The 11,385-nt window shown below is 40.9% G+C and overlaps 1 protein-coding gene across 2 annotated transcripts in view; it reads left to right on the plus strand.

Moving 5' to 3' along the window:
• The window catches only part of Ube3c (ubiquitin protein ligase E3C), a 101,272-nt gene extending 90,124 nt beyond the window's left edge, over positions 1-11,148 (plus strand). For both annotated transcript variants that reach the window (XM_021190082.2, XM_029534706.1), the window contains exons 20-23: positions 2,757-2,945; positions 3,057-3,123; positions 6,922-7,052; positions 9,450-11,148. In XM_021190082.2, the coding sequence (XP_021045741.1) occupies positions 2,757-2,945; positions 3,057-3,123; positions 6,922-7,052; positions 9,450-9,620 (558 nt within the window). In that variant the 3' untranslated portion in view covers positions 9,621-11,148. The remainder of the gene's footprint in view (positions 1-2,756; positions 2,946-3,056; positions 3,124-6,921; positions 7,053-9,449) is intronic.
• The last annotated feature ends 237 nt before the right edge of the window (positions 11,149-11,385 follow it).

Here is an 11,385-nt window from a genome sequence, read left to right on the forward strand (position 1 = left end):
AGAAGCAGTTCTGTTTCCAGGGTTTTTCCTTTAGTGTGAGCATTATGCCTGTTTACAGGAGGAAAAAGCCAAGGGTGTAACCAGACCATAAGTCGCAAGGAATAGTTGTGCTGGAGGCCCTGCCCTGCCCTGCCCTGCCCTGCCCTTCCCCTCCCCTCCCCTTTCCTTCTTTTCTCTTCTCTTCTCTTCTCTTCTCTTCTCTTCTCTTCTCTTCTCTTCTCTTCTCTTCTCTTCTCTTCTCTTCTCTTCTTTTCTTCTGTTTTGTTTTTTTCATTGCACTGCTGTAGTGGAACCCAGGATCTCACAATGCTGGTCATTTCTTTTCCCATTAAGCTATGCCCATGACCTTCCTGTTCAGTCCTCAAAGGTTGTCTAAATGTACCCAGCAAACCTAGAATTGTAGCATATTTGGGTGACTTTTGAATGAACATAGATTAAACATAGATACTTAGATTTAGCCTGAGAGAGGATTTTAAATTTAAGTTAGTATCAGTATTTTGTTAGTTACTAGAAATTCCACTATTAGGTGATTGGTGATCTTAGAAGTCCTTTTAACTGAAAACTTGATTGTTTGTCTTTACATCCTCTAATCACATCCTCATCTATTACCTACCTTAATCCATTTAAAGGAAGCTGTGTTTTTATATATGGAAATATAATAGCCTGCCTCAGAAGGCCTGGTTAACAGATGAACTGTCAGCTGAATATAAGCAGAGGAATTAACGTAATGAACAGTCCTCACTCAGCTTGGAGACAATGGCTTGAAAGCTCATTGTAAGATTTGATGGGTCCCAAATTGAGAAAGCAAATTAGTAAGAAAGATTGGATGTCTAAAATGTGAAATGCTGCAGGAAGAGATCAGCCACATTTATCATTGAAGTTTAAAGCTGCATAACTTTGATAAAATGGGAATGAGCAGGTTACCATGCCCTCTAGTATCAGATTCAGGTTGATTTAAGTAAAGTTTTTCACCTGACATTGAAATATCCTTTATGTAAAGTGGTAAAACTTGGGGGTATAGAAAACACTACTCAGGTGGATAGTATGTTCTTGTTAGACTAGAGATACAAAGGAGACTTGAAAAGAAAGTAGAACTGGTAATGGTGCCAGCAATTCTGTGATGGACAGTATAAGCACCCTATAGCCAAAGCTTGCATCGTGCTCCCCAGGCGCAGAGCCTTATTTCAGACCATCACTTTTAGTTCACTAGCAGTAGTACCATTGTTAATGTGGAAATACAGAAATGTCTTTTCTCCTTTATTTTGTGCCCCATCCCACCCCCAGCCAGTGTTTTTACTGTGTGTGGCCCAGGATGGGCTTGAATTAGCTGTCTGCCTTTGCTTTTCTAGGGCTGGGATTATAACTATGAAGCCCTCACTTATTTATTATATATATGTTATCCTCTGAATAGGTAACATCCAGTAACACCAGAAATGCATTTCTATTATGTGGTTATAAGCAAGGCATTTCAGAGCATGTTCTTTTTTAAAAAAAAAAAAAAAAAAAAAAAAAGATTTATTTATTTATTAATTATATGTAAGTACACTGTAGCTGTCTTCAGACACTCCAGAAGAGGGCATCAGATCTCGTTACGGATGGTTATGAGCCACCATGTGGTTGCTGGGATTTGAACTCAGGACCTTCAGAAGAGCAGTCGGGTGCTCTTACCCACTGAGCCATCTCACCAGCCCCCCAGAGCATGTTCTTGTAGTTAATACTACATCTGTGGTAATCTTCTCTATATGTGAAAGTTTACACAGTCACAGTACCTACTGCTGAGGTAAGGGCTCATGTTAAGGCGAGAACTGCATTTCCATTGCACTCTTTTCACACTGGCCCTGCCATGACATTTAAAGAACTATTTTTAAGATTCGTTCTAAGCCAGGCGTGGTGGCGCATGCCTTTAATTCCAGCACTTGAGAGGCAGAGGCAAGTGAATTTCTGAGTTCGAGGCCAGCCTGGTCTACAGAGTGAGTTCCAGGACAGCCAGGGCTATACAGAGAAACCCTGTCTCGGAAAAAAAAAAAAAAAAAAGATTCATTCTAGATGTAGAAACATGGTATAGCCAGGAGTTGGTGGTAGCTGGGGAGGCAGAGCCAAGCCAATCTTTGTGAGTTCAAGGACAACCTGCTTTACAAAGCAAGTTGCAAAACAGCCAGGGCTACACACAAACCCTGTCTTGAAAAACCAGAATAAATAAAGAAAAAGAAACAGTATAGCTGGGGGGGCGGGGAGGATGTTTTGTCTTTTTCTTTGTTTGGTTTGTTTTGAATTTTGTTTTTAACAGAGTTTTCACTGTATAACTCAGGACAGACTAGAAATCTTCCTGCCTTAGCTTTCCAAGTGGTGGAATTAATGGGCATGTCAATATACCTTTCTCCTTCCCTTCAAAATCATTTATTACTGTCGTTTAAATCGAGCATTCTATAATAGAGACAACATCCAAAAAAGATTAAAGGAAGTATAGTAGTGACTGTTTATTCTCCAGAATGAGTACCTTGTTCTCTCTGGGACTAAAATGATCCTTTGATTCATAACTTTGCCCTTAGTGGCTCTGCTTTTTAAACATGAAATTGTCACAGTTCCATTATTTCTTATTCCTAGGATAGAACAGGATGCTTAATGATGGGAAAGAAAAAAGTTCCTGCCTCTTGTTACAGCTATCCCTATGCTACTGGTATACATTGGATTTTTATTTTCTTAAACTTTTGTTTTCCTGTTTTCACACCTCGAGAACCCTGTGCTTTCTGTTACAGGTGGTTGAACTAAAATTTGGTGGGAAAGACATCCCGGTAACTGGGGCCAACCGAATTGCCTATATCCACCTGGTGGCTGACTACCGGCTGAACAAGCAGATCCGACCGCACTGCCTAGCTTTCCGCCAGGGCCTGGCCAATGTTGTGAGCCTAGAGTGGCTCCGAATGTTTGACCAACAGGAAATTCAGGTATCATAACTACTACTCTCAAAGACACAGTTGTCTCAGGAAACAGAACACTTTCTGAAAATACCCCTTCAGGTTTATAATTTAACCTTTTCCTCCCTCTCTCCTCCCCAGGTATTAATTTCTGGTGCACAAGTTCCTGTAAGTCTGGAGGACCTAAAATCCTTTACAAACTATTCAGGTATGTAGCATCACATTAGACTATACCTTTCATAGGTCAGTTGTCACTGTAACCTCTTATATCCCTATCTTCTGTTCACCTTACTGTGAACTACTGTCCTCAGTCACTTTTATGACTTTCAGTGTGCAAGTGTGTGCCTCTTCTCATTTTTATAATGTTCAGTATATTGTGTATTTTCTTCTTCGTAATTTATCTTTTATTTCTACTCATAGACATTTGGTTATTCCCAGTCTTGCTGGGAACGATGGTATGCTTCCTTAATCTTGGCACTTTAAAGACATAAACAGGAGGATCTTTGTGAATTCTAGGCTAGCAGTTCCCAGACAGCCAGGGCTATGTAGAGAGACTTTGTCTCAAAAACAGCAGCAAAAATAAAAAGTGATAGGCTAGCAAACATACCATCTGTAGTTAAATGTGCTTAACATGTGTGAGCCTCTGGCCTCAAGCCCCAACACAAGAGTCATTAAACGAATAAATAAAGCTGTACTAGCCATTCTATTACTAGATACTACATGCACACAGGTTTATATTCCTGTACATATTTAGGAGAGAGGAGCTGTTTGTTTGGTTGGTTGGTTCGGTTTTTTTGTTCTTTTGTTTGGTTGGTTGGTTTTTGGTTTTGTTTTTTGTTTTTTTGGGTTTTGTTTTGTTTTGTTTTTTTGTTTTTGTTTTTGTTTTGATATAGGGTTTCTCTGTGTTACTCTGGCTGTCCTGAAACTCACTCTGTAGACCAGGCTAGTCCCAAACTCACAGAAATCCACCTGCTTAAGGGCCACCCAGATCAAAGGTGTATGCCACCAGCTTGTTTTGATAAGTAACCTGCTTTAATTAACATAATGGGTTTGGAGGTATATTCCTTTAATCCTAGAACTCAGGAGGGTTTCTGCAGAAGGTGAAGTCATCCCCAAGTCTCACACTATAGACAGATAACAAAGTAGATTAACAACCTCACTATAAACTTTAGTATAGCCTACAAGAAGGAATGTGGCTTTGAAGAAAATATTTGCAAGTTATACATAAATACCTAGTTCCTAGAAAAGATAAACTCTTAGCAGCTAAGTACTGTGATGATGTGAGACATAATCTCAAGTAAGATTTAATTTCATACTCACTTAGGGATAGTATTAAACAACATAGGTATTGGGCAGGATGTGGAAAAATTGAAAGCTTCATCTGCCGCTCATAACAATCTAAAATGGTACAGCTGTGGTAAGAATGGCTCTGTGGTTCCTGAAAGAGTACAGCTTAGTGGTAGAGTACTTCCTGGTGTACATGGTTCTGTTCCTATCACCACCACATAACAAAAAGTCATAACAAGCTGGGCAGTGGTTGTGCACATCTGTAGTCCCAGCACTCAGAAGGCAGAGGCAGACAGATCTTGAGTTCCAGGACAGCCAGAGAGAAAGAGAAATGCTGTCTCAAAACAAAAGCAAGGGCTGGAGAGAGAATTCAGCAGACTGATGGCTGCATGGAAAAGTAAATGTGATCAATACTCTTGAATTCTCACATAAAAGTGATTTAAGGCCGGGTGTGGTGGCGCACACCTTTAATCCCAGCACTCGGGAGGCAGAGGCAGGCGGATTTCTGAGTTCGAGGCCAACCTGGTCTACAGAGTGAGTTCCAGGACAGCCAAGGCTACACAGAGAAACCCTGTCTTGAAAAACAAAAAAAAAAAAACGNGATTTAAATGGTGATTTTTTTTTTTTTAAAGATTTATTTATTTATTTATTATATGCAAGTACACTGTAGCTCTCTTCAGATGCATCACAAGAAGGTGTCAGATCTCATCACAGTGGTTGTGAGCCACCATGTTGTTGCTGGGAATTGAACTAAGGACCTTCAGAAGAGCAGTCAGTGCTCTTATCCACTGATCCACCTCTCCAACCCAAATGGTGAATTTACTGTTGTATGTTTTACCACAAGATAAAAAAATAATTCTGGGGCTGAAGAGATGACTCGGTGTATAAAATGTTCTTGCTGCTGGGCCTGAGAACCTGAGTTTGATCCCAGGAATCCATGTGGTAGGAAAAGAACCACAGACACAATAAATAAACAAATGTACTTTTTAAATTAAGAAAAAGAAATCCAAGCTAGATGTAGTCCTCAAGAGACTGAGGCAAGATTTCTGTGTTAAAGGCAAATCTGGACTGTATAAAGTGAGACCAGAAGACAGATAGATGGAAAGGGAAGAGAAGGGAAAAGAGAAGAAAACACCCAGCTAGAGCTCCAGTGTTCAGTTAAAAGGCATTTTGTATGCGCCATCTGTGGAGTTAGAGACAGAAGGTCAGAGGTGTCTGTAGGAGCTTTGTGAGAAAAATGGAAATGTTCTAAATATGGGTGTGCTAGTGATTCTAAATTTACTAAAAATCACTTAAATTTGCATTGATATGTGTGCATTTTATTTCTTCTGTAATTGCTGTTGCTCTAAACCTGAACTCTAATTTTATATAAAAACAAATAATGTCACAGGTCATAGTGTCTGTACTCTCCAGTCATATGTTTAGGAAAATGTCATCATTCTGACCTTTCTTTGCCAAGAAATTGCCCTGAGTTGTTTGACTTCCCTGTCTACACTGAGAGTTTATACCTTTAAGGATCCCAGCTATTCCAGTAAATAGATTTAAAATATTACCATAGTCATTTTGGTGCCAATTAATGCACTTAAGATATTTTATTGATGTTATTTCTGTAGTGTATTAACAATGAGGGAACAATATATGGCAATTTTTTTAGTTTTAGGAAGCACTTAATGAGATTAAAATCTATACGTGGCAGATAGTACATCTTAGAATTGTGTTTAATAACAGGCAGGGCTGGTTGTCAGCCACCGTCTGAGCCTTATTATCTATCAGAAGGAGTGGCAATAAATAGACATGGAAATCATATTGGCCAAGTGCCTAGCTCTCTGAGAAATAAGGTATCAGTGTGTACTGGCTGGTTTTGTGTATCAACTTGACTCAGGCTGGAATTATCACAGAGAAAGGAGCTTCAGTTGGGAAAGGGCCTCCATGAGATCCAACTGTGGGGCATTTTCTCAATTAGTGATCAAGTGGGAAGGGCCCCTTGTAGGTGGTGCCATCCTTGGGCTGGTAGTCTTGGGTTCTGTAAGAGAGCAGGCTGAGCAAGCCAGGGGAGGCAAGCTAGTAAGTAACATCCCTCCATGGCCTCTGCATCAGCTCCTGCTTCCTGACCTGCTTGAGTTCCAGTCCTGACTTCCTTTAGTGATGAACAGCAATGTGGAAATGTAAGCTGAATAAAAAAACCCTTTCCTCCCCAATTTGCTTCTTGGTCATGATGTTTGTGCAGGAATAGAAACCTTGACTAAGACAAAGTGACTACGGTATTTTAGATATATATCCAAGTGTCAGTTCCTACTCAAGAAGGTCTACTCCACTGTTGTTGGTTTCTAGTGTTTGCTAGGCATCATTTCATGCTGGCTCCATCATGGTCACACCTACCCTCTGCAGAGGACCAGAGGCAGGTATCTTTTAGTTTGGCTTAGGAAACCTACTCCCCTATCTCACAGATCCCTCAAAACATTGGTGTCATATTCCCAAGTTTGTTGCTGCTCCTTCTGCATTGATTTTGGGGTATTTATTTGTTTTGGTTTTGTTTGTTTGTTTGGACAGTGTTTCTCTGTAGCTTTTGCTGTCCTATAACTCATTTTGTACTCCAGGCTGGCCTCAAACTCAAGGGATTCATTTGCCTCTGCTTCCCAAGTTCTGGGATTAAAGGTGTGTGCCACCACTGCCTGGCTTGGTTTTATTTTTAATGCATCATATGTTTGTTTTGTCATAGGGGGCTATTCTGCCGATCATCCTGTCATTAAAATCTTTTGGAGAGTTGTAGAAGGTTTCACTGATGAAGAAAAGCGCAAGTTGCTCAAGTTTGTAACAAGTTGCTCTCGCCCCCCTCTCCTGGGTTTCAAGGTATGCATCTTCTATGCCATTTTCTTTAAAAGCATACAGGTCTGGCCACTATATGGTTGTCTTTTTTTGTCCCATTCTAAGTACTAAGTGCTGTTATAATTGTATTTAAGCTTGTGGTGTCTAGAGAGCCTGTGTTCAGATAGGCTGCCTGAAGTTATAATCATCAGCCTTGTCAGTCATGATTTTCCACTCTGAATTGAAGAGTATACAACCTAAAATGTATGTGTTGAGATGAGCAGAAGTAGATTTTGGTCATGGCTGTTATTAACATATGCTTTACATTATCCTAGCCTTGTTTGATTATTTCTGAAAAGTAATTACCTAGCCTATTGTTTTTAGTAACTAAAGCTATTTGGGTGGTTGGGGAAGTGGCTCAATTAATTAGTAAATACCATGCAAGCAGGAGGACCTAAATCCAATACCTATTATATACCATACAAGGTGACGCATGCCTTTAATCCCAGGATTCTGATATCTGTGGGTTAGGGTCTAGCTTGGTCTACATAGTGAGTTCAAAATCAGTAAGAGCTAAATAGTGAGACCCTGCTGTCTTCAAAACAAAACAGAATAAACAGATACTCACTACTCAGTTGAAAAAAAAGCTGGTCCTATAATCTCAGCACTAGAGAAGTGGAGACAGAAAAATCCTTGGAGCCTGCTGGCCAGCCAGTCAAGCTTGAAGTTCAGTGAAAGATCCTGTTTCAAAACATGAGTGGCAAGACAAGATGGCTCAGTAGACACGATGGCATTTGTAATGTCAACACTCCTACAGTACTTTGAGAATTAAAGACTAGACACTCCCTGTTAATTAACCTAGGTTACTCTGTGCAGTAGAAATGAGACACTCTGCTTTGAAAGAAAGTGGCAGGGGAGAACGTACTCCATGAAGTTGTCCTCTAATCTCAAATACACCACACACACACACACATATTACAAAATTAAACCAGGTGGAAAGAAGCCGGGCGTGGTGGCGCACACCTTTAATCCCAGCACTCGGGAGGCAGAGGCAGGCGGATTTCTGAGTTCGAGGCCAGCCTGGTCTACAAAGTGAGTTCCAGGACAGCCAGGACTATACAGAGAAACCCTGTCTCGGAAAAAAAAAAAAAAAAAATCAGGTGGAAAGCAATTGAGACAGTCACCCAACCTTTTACTTCCACATGCATACCCTCTCACACAAACATTCCACACACAAAAATGTTGCTTGAGAAACATTTAATGATATTTCCTATATTCATTATAAAATTGGATAAAGCAACATTTATACTATTATCATTCATACACACATACGTACTACATATACATACATACATACATACATACATGCATACATACATACGGAACCAGCATAATTACTCAGTGGTTAAGTTACTGCCAAGCTTGGTATACTGAATTTAGTCTCTAGAACCCACATGGAGGAAGGAAAGAACCAGCTTCCACAAGTTGTCCTAAAACTTCAACATGAATGTCAGATGCATGAATGCAAGGTTGTCTTCTGCCACCCCACACACATATGCTGTGGCAAAACTGGAAAAGACTGTGCCCACTTTAACCTCTTGCTTGGCCATGTTTGCTGTAAAGTCCTAAATCATTTTAGAGATTAGGGATATCTTTCTTTTTCTTGTTAGATATTTTACTCTTAATATCCTAGAATAGAGATAGTCCTACAATTCACTAATTGTAAGTCACTACAATTCAATAATCAATAATAAAAGAGTTTGCCTATGGTGTATATGTCTAACCCACTAGTTTAGAATCTGGCTGTTGGGACTCCAGCTCCAACAATGCTGGAAAGCTTGTTAAAAACAGATATTTGAAGGCTCTTGGGACCAGCTGTTTCATACTGCTGTGTGGAGCTAGACAGCCATGTTTCTAATCAGTTTCTGAGGCTTGGTGAAGTTACGCCACTTGTCCCTTAATGACCCCTCCCCCCATAGAATTTGTCTTCCAGGTAAGGCTCCAGTGTATTGTCATGCATGGGCATGTTTTTTGTTTTGTTTTTCTGTTTGTTTGTTTTTAGATGGTATTGCTCTATAGCTTAGGCTTCCCCTTGAACTCACTATTTAGCCAAGACTGGCCTCAGACTCTTTAGTCCTGCTGCTTTGGTCTCATGAATACTGGGATTTGGCCTATATTACCTTACCATGTGAGGGCATCACTCAGGAGCTTACAACCACTTGTAACCTCAGCTCAAGGGGTATACAAATACCTCTGGCTCCTGAGTGATGCCCTCACATGCACAGTCACACCTACTTGTACATATATGTAATTTAAGATAACTTTTTTATAAGAAAAATTATTTTTGAGAAAAGCAGCTTCCAGAGCAACTGGCAAACAAGCTCTGGTAGGCTCCAGGCTGCACTAGAGCCCTCTAACCATATCCTGTGCCCTGTCTTCTAGGAGCTATACCCTGCGTTTTGCATTCACAATGGAGGCTCTGACCTTGAGCGGCTACCTACAGCCAGCACCTGCATGAACCTGCTGAAGCTCCCAGAGTTTTATGATGAAGCCCTGCTGCGAAGCAAGCTGCTGTATGCCATTGAGTGTGCTGCTGGCTTTGAGCTGAGCTGAATTGAGCCCAGAGAACTTGATCTCACCCAAAGGCAGCCGGCACCTACCAGACCCAAGAGAGCACTCAGGCAGGACCCTCAGCTCTCCTCAGGCCTTCTATCTGGCATCCCTCCCTTTCTGATTTCTTTTTTTTTTTTTTAGATGATTTTATTGTGACACAGTCACATACATAGATGGACATTGCTTTTCACATAACCTAGCTATTGTTATGTGCTATGTGACTGGTTTAGTAATTTTGCCAAGAAGAGCACAGGTTTTAGAATAGTGGCAACTCAGTGAAATTAACCAAAGATGAAGCTTTGGCCTTGCTGACCCAGTTTATATCCCTTCCTGGGTCAGGCACCAGTATCTGCATACAGAATCTGGGGCTGAAACACAGAGCCCAAGCCACTGCTTCTCATGTGGTTGATTGTTTACAAGCCTAATTGTAAAAACTGAAGGCATTTTTCCTGCTGCCTTTTCCCAAAGTGGTTAGGTTTGGAAAATGGATAACACTAGTATTATTTTATTTGTGCTTTTTAAGCCATGTCCCCCAGGTGGGAATCGCATGCTTGTCTTCAGACTCCTACTGACCTGCCTCATGAAGTTTGGACATGGCTGTGTGGGTTGAGGTGACTGCTGCCCTCATTGTTCTTTGCCTGTCTCTGCTTTATGCCTGGAAAGCTTTCCAGGAGGTGGAGGAGGAGGGTCCTTACACTTCCTGAGGTACTGTGTCACCTGCAGTGAGTTGGCAACTGGGGATGTGGGCACTGCAGCTTTTATTAAAGTCATTTGAACCAAAGTGGCCGGCTGCGTCTCTCCATGATCCACATGCCCTCCTAGCCTGGCCATACTGTCCATCATCTTGCACCTCTTGGGGGGACTTATCCCAGGCCTCAGCACCTCTGCTTTCTGCCGCTGTTTTGATAAGAAGACAGCATCCCTGGCATCTGTCAGGGAAGAGCATCAGGCCAGGTGATTCTCACTTAGGCACTTTATCAGGGTCAAACTTGTGGCCAGTTGACCTCAGCCTCTGCAAACCAAGCAGGGAAGCATCTGAGAGGCTAGTGTACAAGGACCATCACGGAGCTGGTGAGGACTCCAGACTCTGCTTCTTGACTAAGTCCAGCATCTGTGCTTGGAGGCTCTTTGTGCTGTTGGAGTTAGGTGACCAGAATTAGCAATATACTTTTAAATGTGGGAAAACTGAATGACACTTTTAAGACAATGATAATTATCAACAAAATGTATAATTTCTTAATTTGAATAATAAAGTATTTAAATGCTATTTGTAGTCTTGATACATAGGAAGAAATAGCATTTATCCTTGATTTTGTTTTTTGTTTGGGGATGTTTATATTGAATGTCCTACATCTTTTTATTAGTTAATTTGTGTATTAGTGTTTTAGAATTGAAGTATCTGAGACGAGATAAATTGGCAGTTTGTGGGTTGTTTGTTTTTTTTTTTTTTTTTCCTGTTGGCTCTTCTGAGCTTATTTATTTGTACATCCTAATGGGTGAATATTTACATTAAATCTTTTCCCCAAGAGTGTGTTGGAGTTTTGCCCCAGATCACTGGTCAGTTGTGTTCTGCTGTAGTAGACTTACTTTTCTAGGTCACACATCTACAGTGTGGGAAGCCACGCACGCAGCCTGTGGTTCCTTGAGTTCAGCCATTTGGGATCAGTATCGTCCCTGGCATATCCACCAGAAGTAAGGTGCTCAGGTGCTAACTCTCAATGGGTCTTATGTTAAATTACTGAGAAAAAAATAAATCTTCCAAAAG

This window comes from Mus pahari, chromosome 2 (genome assembly GCF_900095145.1).
Source record: "Mus pahari chromosome 2, PAHARI_EIJ_v1.1, whole genome shotgun sequence".
In the NCBI taxonomy this organism is placed as follows: Eukaryota; Metazoa; Chordata; class Mammalia; order Rodentia; family Muridae; genus Mus; species Mus pahari.